At 42.7% G+C, this 19,807-nt stretch overlaps 1 protein-coding gene across 1 annotated transcript; it reads left to right on the top strand.

The window, feature by feature from the left end:
* Positions 1-339: 339 nt before the first annotated feature.
* DMRT3 (doublesex and mab-3 related transcription factor 3) lies at positions 340-7,971 on the top strand. The gene is made up of 2 exons (XM_075852075.1): positions 340-736; positions 6,542-7,971. Exons 1-2 carry the CDS (start codon positions 340-342, stop codon positions 7,492-7,494), a joined length of 1,350 nt encoding a protein of 449 aa, XP_075708190.1. The 3' UTR covers positions 7,495-7,971.
* The last annotated feature ends 11,836 nt before the right edge of the window (positions 7,972-19,807 follow it).

Genomic DNA, 19,807 nt, shown 5'->3' with positions numbered 1-19,807 from the left:
AGGTGCCACCTAACTCCCCCCATCTCATGCACACACTCACACAGCATGGGAAGTGCAGTGGCAGGCAGTAGCCTTGTATCCTAATAATTCTGTGCACAAAGTTACAGCACACACGTGGTCCTGCTGGGGGGACATCAGCTGGAGATAAAGGACTGGACTTGGGGCTCTTCACAAGGACATAAGACAGGAGCAGAGCTGAGGATGTACGACTAGACAGGGCAGAGCATCAATAGAGATTAGACTTCGTGGTACAGCATCAGCCGGCTCACCTCTATGAGAGCAAGCCTTCTACTGCCTCTGTAGACACACAAGTCCCAGCCTGGTGTCACCGGCAGGACCATGAATGGTTACGGCTCGCCCTACTTATACATGGGGGGTCCAGTATCACAGCCCCGAGCCCCTCTACAGAGGACCCCAAAGTGCGCTCGTTGCAGAAATCACGGGGTCCTCTCCTGGCTCAAGGGGCACAAGCGCTACTGCCGCTTCAAGGACTGTACTTGTGAGAAATGCATCCTGATCATCGAGAGGCAGCGGGTCATGGCGGCACAGGTGGCCCTCAGGAGGCAGCAAGCCAACGAGAGCCTGGAGAGCCTCATACCAGACACTCTCAGACCTATTTCAGGTCTGCCAGCTTCCCTGTCCGTCGACACCAGCCAGCCAGTGTCCCGGCCTGGAGAGATGACCATCAGGTGGACACAGGAGCCATCCTCTACCATGCAGCTGCCAGGAAAGACAGGTGGGTACGGCCAGGGGCATTTCTCTACTATTTGTCTCTACATTTAGCTGCACAGACTAGAGGGCCATAAATATGAAATGTAACAGTAATAAGACAATGGTAATAATAAACAAAACTATTAATAATCGATAGAATAATGATGATAAACTGATATGAGTCCTTGTGCTTTCAGTGACTATACAATATAGATAAAATATGTTTAGAAGCAATACTTAAAATATTGGTTCTGGAAGAATTGTGAAAAATAAATACAAGGCATAATATCTATCTATCTATCTATCTATCTATCTATCTATCTATCTATCTATCTATCTATCTATCTATCTATCTATCTATCTATCTATCTATCTATCTATCTATCTATTTCATATCTATCTATCTATCTATCTATCTATCTATCTATCTATCTATCTATCTATCTATCTATCTATCTATCTATCTATCTATCTATCTATCTATCTCTCTCTCTCATGTATCATATTTATGAGATAAATGGTGACTTTTATAGTGTTCTCTTTGTAAGACCAGTAATATTTTGTATAGAACTTTTTATCACAATACATGACTTCAGCTGAACGGAGCGAAATGTCTGCCTGGAATAAATATTTTTTAACATAATGTTTTTTTTAACTGAAATGATTGGGTAATAATAAAACTAATAATAATAATAATAATTAGTAATTATTTTATCATTAGTAAGTAGCTTGTTCTCGGAATTTCCTGCATATTAAAAGCCACATTCTGCCCCATGGTCATCATTACACTGCTTGTCCATGCCCATGAGTACTTATGCCAATAATAAGTGGCATTTCCTGTGCACATACTTAGCTGCTACCAATACCCATAGTGCTGGCTCCAGTGTGTAGAAACAATCATATTTATAAACACTGTAATAATAAAGTTGTTGTCAGTTGCTGCTTATGCGGTTTATCACATTATGATTTATTGAAAGTCTCCAGGCCACTTTTCAGCTTAGATGAAGGAGACAAGTAGTGAAGCGTGTAAAATTGCTCAAGAAGGAAATCAAATGTAGCCTCAACTTGTGCCAAAACATGTCACCGGGAGTGGGGGATCAAGTTACTGAAGAACTCTTACTCCGAGCATCCTCCACTTACACTTCATGCCGGAGAAGCCCTGCTTCTACTTTTACAGGGGTTTCTGGAATTGGGTATGTAAACGATATTTAGACACGGATAGATAATCAAAAGATACATACATAATAGATAATATGTAATATACATACTGGAGATATATAGATAGTTATACAAAATACTACTATATTGCATAAGGAAATAAAGAAAGCAATCATTTTGTCAATTTAGTCTAAAATACATCTGATACAATAATCTAGCTTTTTATATATATAATATCTATCTATCTATCTATCTATCTATCTATCTTCTATCTATCTATCTATCTATCTATCTATCTATCTATCTATCTATCTATCTATCTATCTATCTATCTATCTGTCTAATCTATCTTTATCTATCTATCTATCTATCTATCTATCTATCTATCTATCTATCTATCTATCTATCTATCTATCTATCTATCTATCTATCTATCATCTATCTATTTTACATCTATTTAACGTCTATCAATCTATTTAATCTCGCCTTATCTCTGTATAAGACTAGACATATATATGAATATAATGTATATCTAAAGCAGAACAAGAACAAAATAGAGTCTGAGTCCAGTTTTTAGGGGGCTTTATAGGATTATAGCTTTATAGAGGTGTCATATCCCCTATATAACAACTCACTCGTTGTAGGGATGACCCTGCTCTCTCTCTATATATATAATGTGATGAAGTCTCTAGATAGATGTATGTGCTTTCCATAGAAAACAGAACCGTTTGGGGCAGTGCAATAATGTAATAGCTGCTCCACATTGACAGGTTTACTGCATTCTCACCGCTTCCACCTTCCCGTACCTGCCACTGCCAGACTGCTGAGGACCTACCCGGGCCAAGTTGCTCATTCACCCTCTGCTCTTACTACTAGATTCCTTATAAACTGGTGATTTTAATGCACCATTGTATACTGTATATGTTTAGATATTGTTCCGGTCCTGAAGTCATCTGACATTATTAACGACAACATAATAAAAGAAAGGGAGTTATATATGTGTGTTAAATATATGCGCAACAATAAATGTTACACTATTTTATAATATTACGATAGGAGATCCTATCCTTCGTGTGCTTTATTATAAGGGAGATGTATATATATATATATATATATATATATATATATATATATATATATATATATATATATATATATATATATATATATCTATATACACACAACTGCAACGTTTCCGTCCTATAGGACCTTTTTCAAACATGAAAAAGGTCCCATAGTATGACGGAAACGTTGCAGTTGTGAGTTGACTGAATAAAGCACTTTTTTCGCTACATCGGAGTGCTTTGGGATTTCTTCTATGTATATATATCTACAATCCTTGGATCGGGATTACCCGCTTGCACCCATTACCATTGTGGATTTGGACATAGAGTGCTGCTCATTTCTGTTTATGTGTATATATATATATATTTATTTAGATTGTTGTATTTAATAGAATAATTCTAAGACTAACCAACCATTAATGAAAGGCATATATATATTTCTCTGATCTATTCTAATCCACCTATTTATTATATATCTGCTCTCTATCATATCTATTCCTATCTATAGATTATAGATCTATCATATATCTATTCTCTCTCATATCTATTCTAATCTAACTATTAATTATACATCTATTATCAATCTTTTTATTTATTATATATATATTTTCTCTCTCCAATCTATTCTTATCTATCATCTTATCTATTATATACACATTATCTCTCTCATATATATTCTAATTCATCTATCTTAACTATAAATTATCTATCTTTCTATTATTATCTATCTATTATCTCTCTCATATGTAGTCCTATCTATCTATCTATCTATCTATCTATCTATCTATCTATCTATCTATCTATCTATCTATCTATCTATCTATCTATCTATCTATCTATCTATCTCATATCTATCTCTCTCTCTCTCATATCTATCTATCTATCTATCTATCTATCTATCTATCTATCTATCTATCTATCTATCTATCTATCTATCTATCTATCTATCATCTATCTATCTCATATCTATCTCTCTCTCTCATATCTATCTCTCTCTCTCATATCTATCTATCTATCTATCTATCTATCTATCTATCTATCTATCTATCTATCTATCTATCTATCTATCTATCTATCTATCTATCTATCTATCTATCTGTCTATCTCATATCTATCTATCTATCTATCTATCTATCTATCTATCTATCTATCTATCTATCTATCTATCTATCTATCTATCTATCTATCTATCTATCTATCTGTCTATCTCATATCTATCTATCTATCTATCTATCTATCTATCTATCTATCTATCTATCTCTCTCTCTCTCTCTCTCTCTCTCTCTCTCTCTCTCTCTCTCTCTCTATCTATCTATCTATCATATGTATATATATTTATTTAACATGTAATATGTTATGAATTCTACAAGAGGAGAATTATTACCAATATTATTACCTATATTAATACATTGAAAAGAAACTGCATACGAATTAGGACAATGTGAGTGGATTAGACACCATTACAGAGCATACATAACATATCTGGAGTCATATCCAGCCACAGGCACGGTGTTGTACCCACGGTTGCCGGCCATAGCTGCTCTACTTCTCTGCTTCTTCTTCTGAACGGTAATACGTTTTTATTATGAGCCACCATATGACTCTCCAGGAGTTTATAAATAAAGTTGGTTGAGAGGAGCTGCTGAGGTACTCACAGATAGTAATATACATCAGTGATTCGGGCTCCGGGGTTTTCACCTGGATTACGACAGGTCGTAATACAGAAACTCCGGCAACAAACTTTATTTTTAAAACTCGGAGACGCATTTACTGCCCAGAAACCAATTTACTTATGTACAATTCCTTCCCTTTAGAATGAGAGGAAAATGTTAGAAAATCAGTTATATAATGTTAGAACTGAAAAAGATACCTGTTTTTATTTACTGTGAGTCACGATTACATTGCTAGCTTTAGTAATTCACATATGATGTGCATTTATAGCAGCATGGATTTTATGGAGGTTAAAAAAAAAAAAAAAATGAATGAAGAATATTAATCTTAAAAAAGCAAAAATATGTTGGTCCTGTCAGGTGAGATTACTAGGCGCAGGAGATGAGGTAACTGTACTATGAAAATGTGTGTTTATATATATATATATATATATATATATATATATATATATATATATATATATTCAAATATTCATAATAATAAATATATATATACATATATATTTATTATTATGAATATTTTTAGTCATAGTCTATATATATAGTTATATATATATCTACATATCAGCATAGAAATATAAATAGTCATAGTAAAACAATATATGTATATCTATATATTAGCATATGAAACTATATATATATATATATATATATATATATATATATATATATATATATATACTTATATCTCAGCATATAAATACAAATATTAATATTATTGAAACGATATATATATATATATATATACACCTATATATTAGCATATTATATATGTTATACAACAGCTGTAGGAGATACGGTCAACAGTTAAGCCTTCCAGTATGTATATAAAGTAGAATTGAACTATGTGTACATTTTTGACAAGTTTTCAGATTTGATAGATAATATTCAGATGTTAATAAAGAGATCAAGGGTACTAAATAAATAAAAAAGCCACAGTATACAACTCTAATGTATACTTGCAGTCACATATACTGTAGAAACTGGTGGAGGAAAGGAACAAAAGTGTAAATAAGCAGCAGCTAGTAGCTATATTGTGGTGTAGGGATGTTCTATGAAATGCATTCTCAGATTGGTTATTATAGGTTGCTATGTATCAATTGTATCATTTATAAAAATACATTTGTTTTGTTGCAATAATGCAACATATTTTTAATAGTGTTCTAGTTTGTCATTCATATACGTCAGTGTTATGGTGAGCGTTGTTATTGTATGCTACTGATATATTGTAATAATAAAGTGTAGCTAAACGTTCGACAAACTTCTGACATGTCATAATGACATGTCAGAAGTTTGCATTGGTGGGGGTCCGAGACCCCCACCAATCGCTAGAACGAAGCAGCTGAAGCGTTCGTGTCTGTTCGGCTTTTTCCAGAAATAAATGTATCGGTGTACGGACTCAATAAAACGTCTATGAGCCCGTACTCCGATACATCGGCTTTCCGGAAAAAGCCAAACAGACGCGAAACAGGTGAGCGCTCACACGAACACTTCAGCTGCTTCATTCTAGCGATTGGTGGGGGTCTCTGTGCTCGGCATGTCACTATGAAATGTCAGAAGTTTGTCGAACATTTAGCTACACTACACCCCCTTGGTTTGAGCTGTCAGTATTTAAAAGGAAAAGTGGTGCAAAACATTAATAACTATTGTAAGACTTGTGTTTAGAACACCAGATTTGTTCTCATATTTGCACCATTTTCGTTGTGAAAGGATTTATTAATGATCTCTTTGGTCTTTATTAGTCATCAGTAATAATAATAGTTCAGACCAAATACACTACTGTCCCAGGGACTATTTATCACATTGAAAAATGTAGGGTAGCTTGGTTAAATATTAACAATGGTAATATATACTAAAACACAAATGTTGAAACTCTTTATAAATAGTATTAATAAAGTGTTTTATTAATATTTTCTGTTGTATTTTCTAATTTTTCAGATGTGTCAGAGGAGAGATTAGGTGACAGCAGTGGCACAGAGAATGGTGAAAGCTACAATGACAAAGATACAGATCAAAGGTCTCCCCCTGATGTGAAACCCTGCTGTACCCCGGAAAGCCCTGAAGTGGTGTCAGTGGACGAGGCAGGCTATCCAGCGCAAAAGAATTGCAGTAGTGGTGAAAGTACATCAGATAGCCCCAAGTACCAGGCAGAGCATAGTCATCTTATTATCGAGGGTTCGTCCGGCACAGTGTCTTTGCCTTTTAGCTTGAAGCACAACAGGCCTCCTCTTGATGTCCTAAAGAAGATATTTCCAAGCCAAAAACCAACTGTGCTAGAACTCATCTTGAAAGGATGTGGAGGTGACCTTGTTGGGGCTGTAGAAGTTCTCCTATCAAGCAGATCTTCTGTGACTGGAGAGAGAGCTTCAGCGGATCCAGATGGCATTATGTTACCTTCTAATGGTCACCTTTTTGAGCACACTCTTGGCTCATATCCATTGTCTTCATCAAAATGGTCAGTAGGTTCAGCCTTCAGAGTACCAGATACACTGCGCTTCTCAGCAGATTCTAACAATATGGTCCCCAATCCACTAGCTGTGCCCTTGCAACATCCCTTCCCACAACCACCCAGGTACCCACTACTTTTGAGAAACACTTTAGCAAGGACCCAGTCTAGCCCATTTTTGCCCAATGATGTCACTCTATGGAACACAATGACATTGCAACAACAATACCAACTTAGATCTCAGTATGTCAGTCCTTTTTCTGGAAATTCCTCCAGTGTCTTCAGGAGCTCACCTGTCCTTCCCCCGAGAGCCCCTGAAGATCCAAGAATCCCAGGCGCTGAGGATAACTGTTCGATTGTAGTAAAACAGCCCATTTACACAGAGGAGGACTATGAGGAAAGATCAGATTCAGCTGATTCTAGAATACTCAACAGTTCTTCCTAACAGACAACAGTCATGTACACATATTGGCATATGGCAGTAAAAAATACATACTTTATTTAACAGGCCAAGATTGATTGGACTTATGGAAGCAATAAATAGTCTATACTCATTTTATTTTTACCGTGAGACTGTAAATAATATTTGGCTAGACCACCAGCCTACTATTTGAAATCACCGTTATGAGACTGAAGACCTACGTATTGTATTTTATTATGGCCTTCTACGAGGGTCAATTAAATATAGCTGAAATTACGCTGGTGCGTCATGAATTGTCGTATAAGTATTGATAATTTCTAATGTTGTTAAGTCAAAAAGACAGAAACTAAATATTTGAATTTTGCAGATATCAACAGTCTGTTCATAGTGAAATGAACATATGTGATGATAATATAATATTACAAACAATATGTGAACTGCATGAAATGTATTGTTAAATGAGCCCAGGATTAAACATTGTCAGGTTAATGTAGCATGCTAAGGACTCTAGATGAAATAAAATGATGATGAGCATGGCATTTATACTTGTAGTTTGTCAAATGAAATTAGCGCACACCTATGAACAAGCCATCTGCATGCTGGGAGACTCAATCACTCAACAAGTGTATTCAGGGAAACAGGTCGGATATGCTGATCATGTATTCCAGCATTCTCTAGCTTTTCTTTTTAAATAAATCTAATTTTGAAATAAAATTGTAGTTCCAAAACACATGAAAATATATTTTAGAAAATATATGGAATTTTCAGAAGAAGCTATTTAGAAGATAAATATGGCATCAAAGTCATAGACAGATTATCTCTTGAACAATAACAAGATACAACAGCTGAGTATAGCATGACTCTTTCTGGTAAAAAAAACATGCATAAATGACCTTACTTATTAAGACTGGATTTATATTGGTATAGTATATGTTATACTCAAATTGAAGAAGGAGAACCTCAGGACCGTACATCCACAATATTAATCAATGAACATGAACAGGAGGTTATTTGTTAACATTTTGATCAAATTGTATAAGCCCACTTGCCACTTCACGGTGACCTCCTTTAAGTGTGGGTCCCTACTTTATTGGTTGCAGCACCGCATGGTGGCACCCACCACCACAATACTGCACCCGCAGAGGGAGCCACCCAGAGGCCCAGAAGCACCCCTGCTGCCAGGCCAAGCCAACCTTGGCTCTGGGCCATGTCCACCCACAACTGCAGCACCACAGCAACAGACACCACCACACGGCAGCACAAAAGATGGAATGAACTTACCTTTTGATGTGCCCCCAGTGGCCAACTGAGAGCACAAGAGCAGAAACACTTATGAGGTCATTCATTGCATTGGTTAAACAGCTTCTGTGCCCGCACAATCTCCTTCACGTACATGCACGGAGGAATGCGCTAATGGCTGCACCTACATCTTAAAAATAGTTGTATGTTAGTAAATCAAGTCAGAGCAATAGCAAAAGATAACATCGTTTTGTTTATTCTATTGCTAATGAAATTTTTTGCAAAACTGACCGCCTCAATATTGGATATTACATTTGCATTAGCTTTTTCGCAATGGAAGACTAACCGACAGTTTCCCAACATGTACTGTTAGTAACAAATTTATCTTTGTCAATTACGGAGAAGGTAAGAAAACAATATAGCAACAGATCCTGTAACATGGCTTTTCATCTAACTTCAGAGTGTGATTGTGCTTGGTACTAAGGGTTCTTCTATGTAGGCTAATTTTTGTCTGTAATGAGCGCCAACCAACAATATAGCAAATCGATATGAGCTGGTTTAGCTCTAATTACATGGAGCAATCTTCACTACTGTATGTGCCCAATCAGTAGTGTGATCGTTAGGGCACATACAGTTTCATTATTGTTGGCAGCACTTTTACACGGGGGGATGTGCTGCCGACAACCCATGATTTTAATTCAGGCATAAAAGATGCGACAGCCGATCTCTGGGCATCTTAACACAGTGCAATGATCGGAAACAAGCATTCGTACAAGCGCTAGTTCACCCAATCATTTGCCAGTGTAAAAGGGCCATCAATTGAAAATCCTGGAAAACTCTTTAAAGGCAGAAGCATACCTACCATACAAGTTGAGCTGCTATGGGATACGTGGTGGGATGGGGCGAAGAACTAAACGGCTTCCCTCACTTGCGTGCCGGTACCATACAGGCTACCTTCAACCGTCACTGTGCATGATTGCTCTTTTTCCATTGAAAAATATGTGAGTAACATAAAACTAGAGAACATTTAGATTTTTTTGATTATGGAGATTGGCATATATGGATGGTGATGTCAAGAGTTTTGCGATGCCAGGGTCCCTGGCCAAAGCATTGGGGGTGCTCTTGCCCGAAACTCCAGACACCATCTGCACTGTGGCTCTTTCTCCCCTGAAACCACAAAATCTTTAAAGCAGCCGGAATCCCCGGCTGCTTTTTCTGCCCTGGGACGTTAAGTCACTGGAGCTTTCCTGGGATAGCCCCAGTGATGTAGCTGGTCAGCTGGGGACTTCGTTTGTAAAGATCCTGCGCTCACTGGGGATATGGACAGATATGTCACTTGAACTTTAATGGAGGCCTGAGACGAATGCCTATTCACTATTGAGCGCCGCGGGCAAAAAATGCAGGGAAAACTGCTTTCTCTGATACATGTGTGATCCTGTCTGCTGGGCCCTGTATCTAAGCCTACCACAAGGTAGGCTTAGATACATGGCCCAGCAGACAGGATTACATGTAGTCCATGTATCTAAGCCTACCCTGTGGTTGGCTCAGGTACAGGGCCCAGCAGACATGATTACACCATCTAAGCCTACCTTATGGTAGGCTTAAAGCGGTTGTTCAGTCCCTAAAAATTGATGGCCTATCCTCAGAATAGGCCATCAATAGCTGATGGGTCCGGGTCCCACTGCCGGGACCCCTGCCAATTAGATATTTTGAAGAGGGTGCAGCGCTGGTACAAGCGCTGCTTCCCCTTAATTTCGGTCACTTGCTCACACTGTGAATCGCCGACATGCCGCAGTGTGAGGAAGTGACCAGAATGAAGGGAAAGCAGCGCTCGAATGAGCGCTGCACCCCCTTCAAAACAGCTGATTGGCAGGGGTCCCAAACCCATCAATTATTAGTGACTGGACAACCCGGGCCCCAGCAGACTACTTACCCTCCTCTTTGGTTCCGGCCGCAGCAGAGGTCTTGACTCCATCCAGCGTCGTGACAGCATGCGCGGCTCACAGCTTATTACTTTACATAGGTACATAGGACTGCAGGTAACATCTTCTACATTAACTGTACTCAGTGAGTTATCAGTGTGTGTTATCTGTGATGTTATATAGGACTGCAGGTAACATCTACTACATTAACTGTACTCAAGTGAGTTATCAGTGTGTGTTATCTGTGATGTTATATAGGACTGCAGGTAACATCTACTACATTAACTGTACTCAAGTGAGTTATCAGTGTGTGTTATCTGTGATGTTATATAGGACTGCAGGTAACATCTTCTACATTACCTGTACTCAGAGAGTTATCAGAGTGTGTTATCTGTGGTGTTACATAGGACTGCAGGTAACACTACTACATTATCTGTAATCAGAGAGTTACCACTGTGTTATATGTGGTGTTACAAAGACTGCAAGGACCCATTATCCACTTTACCTGCCCAGGACCTTAACCATCCTTCTTTGAATTAACACACCAACACCTTCTTTATGGAAATGTGGAAGTGGCCACAGCTTTATTCTTATTTACAAACATCGGCATGAAGACATATATATATATATTTATTTTTCTCTCCTCCTGAAATGCCGATGCTCCCTGTCTCCATCAGGCATGTAGGGTGCTACCTCCGTCTTCATCTGCCGTACTTTCCGCCAGCTGTGACATCTACGAAAAAACCAGAAAAACGCCAGAACAAGAATATAACCGTAGAAAAATTTTCCAAAAACAAAACCAAAACCACCAGGGGAGGGAGGGCGGGTGTTTCTTCCACTGCAGCTTGAAGGTAAGAGGGCTTTCTGCTCCAAACCCCTGCCTTATATCTTCTTAACCACGCCCCTCTTACCCCTTGTTAACCAATCCTGGTCCTGGGCATTATTTTAAACCGTTCCATCCTTTCTTAACCCCTTGCAGTCCCTGACACTCTCCCTAGGCGCTTCAGTGTCTGCAAGACTGCAAGGACCCATTATCCACTTTACCTGCCCAGGACCTTAACCATCCTTCTTTGAATTAACACACCAACACCTTCTTTATGGAAATGTGGAAGTGGCCACAGCTTTATTCTTATTTACAAACATCGGCATGAAGACATATATATATATATTTATTTTTCTCTCCTCCTGAAATGCCGATGCTCCCTGTCTCCATCAGGCATGTAGGGTGCTACCTCCGTCTTCATCTGCCGTACTTTCCGCCAGCTGTGACATCTACGAAAAAAACAGAAAAACGCCAGAACAAGAATATAACCGTAGAAAAATTTTCCAAAAACAAAACCAAAACCACCAGGGGAGGGAGGGCGGGTGTTTCTTCCACTGCAGCTTGAAGGTAAGAGGGCTTTCTGCTCCAAACCCCTGCCTTATATCTTCTTAACCACGCCCCTCTTACCCCTTGTTAACCAATCCTGGTCCTGGGCATTATTTTAAACCGTTCCATCCTTTCTTAACCCCTTGCAGTCCCTGACACTCTCCCTAGGCGCTTCAGTGTCTGCAAGACTGCAAGGACCCATTATCCACTTTACCTGCCCAGGACCTTAACCATCCTTCTTTGAATTAACACACCAACACCTTCTTTATGGAAATGTGGAAGTGGCCACAGCTTTATTCTTATTTACAAACATCGGCATGAAGACATATATATATATTTATTTTTCTCTCCTCCTGAAATGCCGATGCTCCCTGTCTCCATCAGGCATGTAGGGTGCTACCTCCGTCTTCATCTGCCGTACTTTCCGCCAAGAAGGGGGAACTGAGAAACCTACTCAGTCCCCCGACCACCCCCACCAAGCAACGCCAACCCTCTCTCGGCACCATCCAAGAGATCCAATAAAAAGATATCGAGCCCGATATCATTCAGATGCACTCCATCCGACACCAGCAAATCTGCATTATCCCCCTCCAGGGATTGGTGTCGCAACCCGATCCCCCCTATAGAGCGAATGAACCGCGACACCCGCACATTAATTAGCCTGCGCACTCTCTCCAACGCTGCCATGTTCCTCGCTCCTCGCCACACCGTGCGCGCCACTATCTCGGACCAAACTACCACGCAACGGGCGAACAGGTCCTGAAAACGCGCCAAATCAGTCCGTATAAATGACAATAACTCGGCCATTTTTACTTGGCCGATATCATTTCCACCAGCATGTATGATCAGGACAACAGGTCCGTACGTGTGCCTTGTAACTGCCACTACTTCTGGCAGTAACTGCACCCACCGTAATCCCCGGACACCTCTCCAATGGACGTCGGCCTGTGAGAGGCCCAAATTCGGACCTAACGGCCTCCGTCCCGCTCGAACCGCTGCCCAATGCACATACGAATGCCCCAAGATCCACACTTGGGGGCGCCGCGACCCTAACAAAGAAATTAAGCTACATTCCGGTCAAATGAAGATACAGGCAGGATTAACATAACACTCCATATAACAAGGAAGGAAAACAGGGGTGGGGGGGGGGGTAGGGGGCGACATTTTTACTATGAAAACTTCCAGCTTACACACTCTTTAAAACCAAATCTGGTCGCACATATGACTTATAGCTATTAGAACGCCATCTGCCCAGACTCATGATAGCCGCCGAATCCAAGCCCAAGGCATCCGCCTCAGTTGCCGCCCCTATCCTAAACGAATGTGTACCAAACTCGCCCGGTGGCAAACCCAGGTACTTCAAACCGGCCTTAAAAATCGCCTCAAATTGAAAACGCGACATTGCGGATCCATCCTGATGGATCAAGAATTGAGCCCCGGGCACTCGGACCAACACGAATTCCTGGACCCATTTTACCGGGCAATACTGCCCCCCAATCCTCCCAATCGACAGCCAAGCCCCCCTCCCTACCATGTCAGTCTTTGACCTCCGCACACAGACCCTGAGAGAATCTCCCAACGTCACTACATCCGATCCGAGAAGACCACCGCTTGCACCCACGCTGTGCGGAACCAGCTCACTAACCCGTAATGCGGCAAAGAAAGCCAAAGAAAACGCCGCGCCGAACAAGGACACTTCATATTCATCCCGACACACAAAACATAAAACGGCTAGAAGCCGACCCAAAAGCGAAAAAGATACTGGCCGCCTCGTGTCCCTGGAACACGCCTCTTTTTTCCACCCTTTTAAAGACTGCCGAACTACAAATTCTTTTGTAACATCTCTGCATCCCCACAATTTCAACATAAAGGCCACCCCTGCTAAAAACTTGCTCGCCGTGGCCGCACTACCCCCTTCCTGACGTATTTGTACCAAACTTGCTAACGTGACGTCCAGGTGACACCCATCCTGTGATGGGAAGTTATTCCCCGCAATCTCCAACCACCGATCCCATGCTCTGCAATGACTCTTCCAAGTCGCCGGTACCACCGAACCCCTCAACAGCCTCATAAGTTGTCCTCGACCAGGGCCCATAAGTGAAGGGGGGGGGGACACCCCTTCTGCCAAAGCTGCCAGGTGCAATTCCCGAAACCGGGACATCTGTGAACGAGACAAAGAATCAGCCATCACATTACGGACTCCCGGAACATGTTTTGCACGAAACCACACATTCAAACGCAAACACTTCAAAACCAACCGTCTTAATAAAGCTAATACCGGCAATGAACTAGACGACAATCCGTTCACCGCATGCACCACCGCCATGTTGTCTGTCCAAAATACAATCCTCTTATTCACCATCACGCTACCCCACAACTCTATTGCAACTATAATAGGAAACAATTCCAGTAGTGTCAAATTACGTAAAACTCCCAAATCACTCCAATGCAAGGGCCAAGGGGATCTACACCAACTTCGGCCCAAAATTGCTCCAAAACCATCACTTCCGGCTGCATCCGTAAACAATTCCAAGTCTACATTAGACAACTCCGCGTCCTGACACACCGACCTCCCATTAAACGAACTCAAAAACGAATGCCAGACAAACAAATCCTTCTTCATCCAAGAGGTTACCCGGATAAAATGATTTGGCTTCGAGATACCCCTAGTGGCTAAAGACAAACGCCTAGAGAAAACACGACCCATTGGAATTATACGACAAGCAAACACCAGCAATCCCATTAACGACTGTAACTGTTTCAACGTCACTTTTTTCGACCCCATGACCTGGTCAACTTGCGTCACTAGCCTTGCCAATTTATCATCGGGCAAGCGAAAAATCATCCGCTCGCTATCTATTTCGATACCCAAAAATGACAAAACAGTTAAAGGACCTTCCGTCTTATCTTCGGAAATAGGTACACCGAAACGCGACATCACCTGTCGAAACACTCTCAGCAACGTGCTGCACAACCCAGAGCCCCCCGGGCCTACAAAAAGAAAATCATCCAGATAATGAATGACCGAGTCACAACCAGACTCCAAACGAACTACCCATTCTAGAAATGACGCAAACTTCTCAAAGTAACTGCATGATATTGAACAACCCATGGGAAGGCACATATCAACGTAAAACCCTTTATCTAAACAACAACCCAGCAGGTGAAAACACTCCGGATGAACCGGCAGCAAACGAAAGGCCGCTTCAATATCAGATTTAGCTAACAACGCCCCCTCTCCAGCCGCCTGTACCAGCCTTACTGCAACGTCGAAAGACGTATACGAAACCGCCGCCTCCGCCCTAGAAATACCGTCGTTAACAGAACCACCGCGAGGAAAGGAAAGGTGATGAATCAGCCTAAACTTTCCTCGTTCCTTCTTTGGAACTAAACCAAGGGGGGAAACTCGCAGATTCGTATACGGCGGCTCGCTGAATGGACCTGCCATTCTCCCTAATTCCACTTCTTTCGCCAATTTAAGCCGCGCAATGCCCACATTCTCATTGATCGACTTCAAATTGTCAGCCAATGACAATGTCGCAGAATATTCAAAAGGAATCTCAAAACCAAACGAAAACCCGCTAGTGAGCACCTCTGCTTCCCGCCTCCTGTGGTACCGCTCTAACCATGGGCCCATCTCGAGAACGTTCATCGGCGTTCTCCGCTGCGCCGGAAGGAGGTGCCTTAACCGGCTGCTTACCTCTCCGGAAACACCGGAGCGCCGCATGAGCGCCCCCACAGATGGAGCATTCATGTCGGAATTTGCACGTGGCAAAGAAACGACAGTGGCCCTCGTTGTAGAGCCAACAGGCACCCGTGGGCCTAGCGGCCGCAACTCCAGGCGCGGGGCCCGGCGCTGCAGCCGCACTGGGAAAGGGGCGTTGTTGCCTGCTCCCTTGCACTAAGATAAGCTGCAACCACACGTCCGTTGCCTTCGTCGCCCAACTAATATCAGGCGACAAAGCCAAACGACGCCGAAATTCTTCATCATATCGCCACCAGGCCGCACCACCGTGCAGCCTGTGGGCGCTGAAAATTGTGTCAAAATAGACAAACAACTCGGCCCCTTTCCCAGGATAGCGTTGGCAAATAACATGAGCCAGTGTAGCGTAACACTGTACCCAGTTGCCAAATGTTTTCGCGACTTTCGCTTTCCTATCTGAACCTCTCTCAAAACCCCGCTCCTTGTCGACAGTCACCTGCTCCACCGAGACCAAGGACCAAATATCCACAAATTCATTCCTCCAAATCTTGTCCTTGATCTCAGCTGACAAATGAGTCCCGAGAGGAGCGACTCCACAAAACAATGAATCTCTAAACGTCAAACTAGCTAAAGCATTCTCTTTCTCAGACGGGGGCATAGCTCCCTCTGGTGGCACCGAGGGACACGACGTTCCCTCATTCACTTTTAACCCAGCCACCACGGCTTTTAAAACAGAAATCAAATCCGCACCCGATGCATTAGATTTATTAAGCCATGCGTCACCGCAGGCCGACTCACCGCTCCCAGAGGTCCCACCGACTCCAGAGGGTCCTTCAGCCACTTGCCGCGGCACTGGAACCACGGCCTGCACCTCCTCCACCGGCCCGGCGGGAGGGACAACCTGGGACAGCTGCTCCTGATCCACCGACAAGCGCTGCACCTCCCGGCATCGACTGCGTCTCTGCGGCCGTGATGATCTCCGCGACGACCTCCTCCACGATCCTGACGATGCAGACGTCGTCGCCGACGAGGAGGAGAATCCATCGCTGGAAGACGAGGAATACCGCCGACCACGCCTCTTCACGTCACCCGATCTGCGACGTCTATGATGGCCGTGCCGGCGATGTCCTCCAGCCCGGCGTTTCCTCCCTCGCCTGGAACGCTCCCTTCTTGGACCTGCAGGAGAAAAAGATGACAAGGCAGGAGAAGGGCAAATCGAGTCCAAAACACCCTCGACCCTATCTTTCCTAGCACACTCCCCCCCTGGCCTTGACACATGCTGACAGGGGCCCGGGGGGGACCGGGGTGGAGAAGCGACAGGCACCGCAGAAGCCCCCGCCCCCTGGCTGGGCTGCTTGCTCACCGCCCGCTTCCCCGAACCCGCCGCCATCTTCTTTTTATGTGAGCCGCCATCTTGTTTCCTGGCCGCACTGCGCCTGCCAGGACGTCCCGCCCCTGTTCTCCCCGCCGCCAATTCTGGCTGCGCAGAGAACAGCACGGGGAAAGATGGCGCCGACCCCGGCTGCACACAGGCACCGGAAGCAAGTCCCAGCTCCTGTGAACATGCCGCATGGTAAGCAACCATGTCGGACCAATCACCTGTGTCCGCCATATTCACCCCACTGTCACGAAAATCGACCGCTGCCTCCGCGCCCGCATCAGCAGCTCGAGGCGGGTTGTACCGAGCCCGTGCCGGTTTAACAGCCGCCCTCTTACCGCCATGGGGAAGGACGCCAGCGCGACGAGTGGGCGGGGGGAGGGGGGCACTATGTCGACCGACAAAGCACCCGTCGACATAGGCCTAGGGGACCTGCTGGGACCACCGCATGACTGTGCAGCAGTCACAGCACCCCTCATAGCAACGGGGCTAGGGCTCAGTCGAACCGGAGGGCGTGTAACGCGCTGCGGCCTACCTCGAGTAGCCGCTCCCGACTGTTCCTCGCTTCTCTCCTTCCTCCAACAGGGATTCCAGCCAGGCAGGTCCCTCCGACGCTACCCGCTGTGCCACCTTCCGCAACAGTTCTTCTGCCATCTTCTTGAAAGAACACGCTCTGAATCTCCACAGCAGCAGCAAAGGTGTTTCTTCCACTGCAGCTTGAAAGTAAGAGGGCTTTCTGCTCCAAACCCCTGCCTTATATCTTCTTAACCACGCCCCTCTTACCCCTTGTTAACCAATCCTGGTCCTGGGCATTATTTTAAACCGTTCCATCCTTTCTTAACCCCTTGCAGTCCCTGACACTCTCCCTAGGCGCTTCAGTGTCTGCAAGGACTGTAGGTCATGATGCGAAGAGTCGTCAAAACCTCCGCTGCGCTCAGGAATGAGGGTAAGTATACTGCCAGTTACTATAGTCAGAGGGGCCCTTGTATTTTATTACATAGGCCCCAGTTACTATGGTAACTTATTATAGACGTGGTGTGGGGGCCGCAGGCCCCCTGGCTTCGGGGCCCGGTCGCAACTGCGACCGCTATAGTTACACCACTGATCCCAATAGATTCTGGAGTCTTTTCTTCTGTATCATCCACATTCAAAGTTGATGGAGGAGGCAAATTGCAGCTCGGAAAAGGATTTTCCTGAAATGGCTTAAAAAGAGATCAATGAAAATCAGGATGCACTTTCATAATTTTAGGAAGCTTTAAATGAAAAATGACTTATGAATTGGAGCAGAAATTTTTTCAGCTTTTTTTCAATTTTTTTTGTTGAAATCCATACTTTGTACATAAAAAGCAGGAGGTGCTTTCCGGTGTTTCTTAGCAGTCTGTTTGAACTGTTTTTGAGCATCGTGTAAACTCTCAACAATCTTAACTTTAACCTTTTGTAATGTTGTCAAACATTCAGTCACTACTGGAAGAGAGGTAAAATTTGGTAAATCAGAAATTCAGACTGGGTGAAGGCCTGTATTCGCATAGAAAGGTCTTTGTAATGTTGAGTTGTTCCACAGTGGGTATTTCCTTGATTGTAATAAAATGGGCCATCTTTGTAAAACGGTCTACGACAATCAAGATGGTGTTCATTACCTTTGGAAGCAGGTAGGTCAACCACAAAATCCAAAGAAACTGAGCCCTAAAGGCAAGATAAAATGACGAGTGGCTGTAGCAAAGCTGAAGGAGAAGAATGTGGAGTTTTATTTTGAGCACAAACCACACATGAAGAAACATATTTTTGTATTTCCTTCTTACAACTTGACTACCAAAATGAATTGGAAAGTAGTTCTTGAGTCTTTTTATTGTCTAAATTTCCAGCCAGCTTAGAATCATGGACTAATTTTAGAACATCAACTTGAGCTGAATCTCGTACATACAAAAAATGATGTCGCACCCAAAGTCCATCTTTGAAGAGATTGACATTCCTTTGAGGATGACTGAACATTGAGTCCTTTTTATATCCAGCCCTGTAAACCTTTGATAGTATTTTTTTTATATTACATGTATGTATTAATGGATAAAAAAAACATTTCTAATATATTTTTAGTAAAATGTTTGCTTACTTTTAGAAATGCAGCTTTTGTGCATCCACTTTACATAGAATCTGTCAGTGAGCTGTACTGACGGCTCAGCTGACAGTGGCTAATGTGTGTCCCTGATAACTTATGAAACCCTTATACTAATCACCAGGGTTGGCCTTAAGGGTGTGCGACCTGTGCAAGTGCACACGGCGCGGCAGCCTCCCCGCATGTAGGGGGCGCCACCGGGCAGGCTGTTTTCTATTTTTGTATATATATACACACACACACACACACACACACACACACACACACACACACACACACACACACATATATATATATATATATATATATATATATATATATAGCCTCTGCTTCTTGTTACAGACAGAGAAAGCAAAGATAGCAAGAGCAGAGGAGGAAGCTCCACTCACAGCCTGACCCTGCAAGAAGACTGTGAGCCTGTCAGCAAGGAAAATGGTAAGTGCCTATGTACAGTGAAGGAAATAAGTATTTGATCCCTTGCTGATTTTGTAAGTTTACCCACTGTCAAAGACATGAACAGTCTAGAATTTTTAGGCTACGTTAATTTTACCAGTGAGAGATAGATTATATTTAAAAAAAAACAGAAAATCACAATGTCAAAATTATATATATTTAT

Source organism: Rhinoderma darwinii, chromosome 1 (genome assembly GCF_050947455.1).
Source record: "Rhinoderma darwinii isolate aRhiDar2 chromosome 1, aRhiDar2.hap1, whole genome shotgun sequence".
Classification (NCBI taxonomy): domain Eukaryota; kingdom Metazoa; phylum Chordata; class Amphibia; order Anura; family Rhinodermatidae; genus Rhinoderma; species Rhinoderma darwinii.
Note: the sequence above shows the minus strand (reverse complement) of the source record. Positions and strands in the feature narration are given on the sequence as shown.

What these genes read in the sequence shown, in the direction of transcription:
- DMRT3 (XM_075852075.1), top strand. Translation starts at nt 340, where the DNA reads ATGAATGGTTACGGCTCGCCCTACTTATACATGGGGGGTCCAGTATCA. An exon ending in GCAGCTGCCAGGAAAGACAG is followed by an intron (nt 737 to 6,541) that starts GTGGGTACGGCC and finishes CTAATTTTTCAG; the next exon opens with ATGTGTCAGAGGAGAGATTA.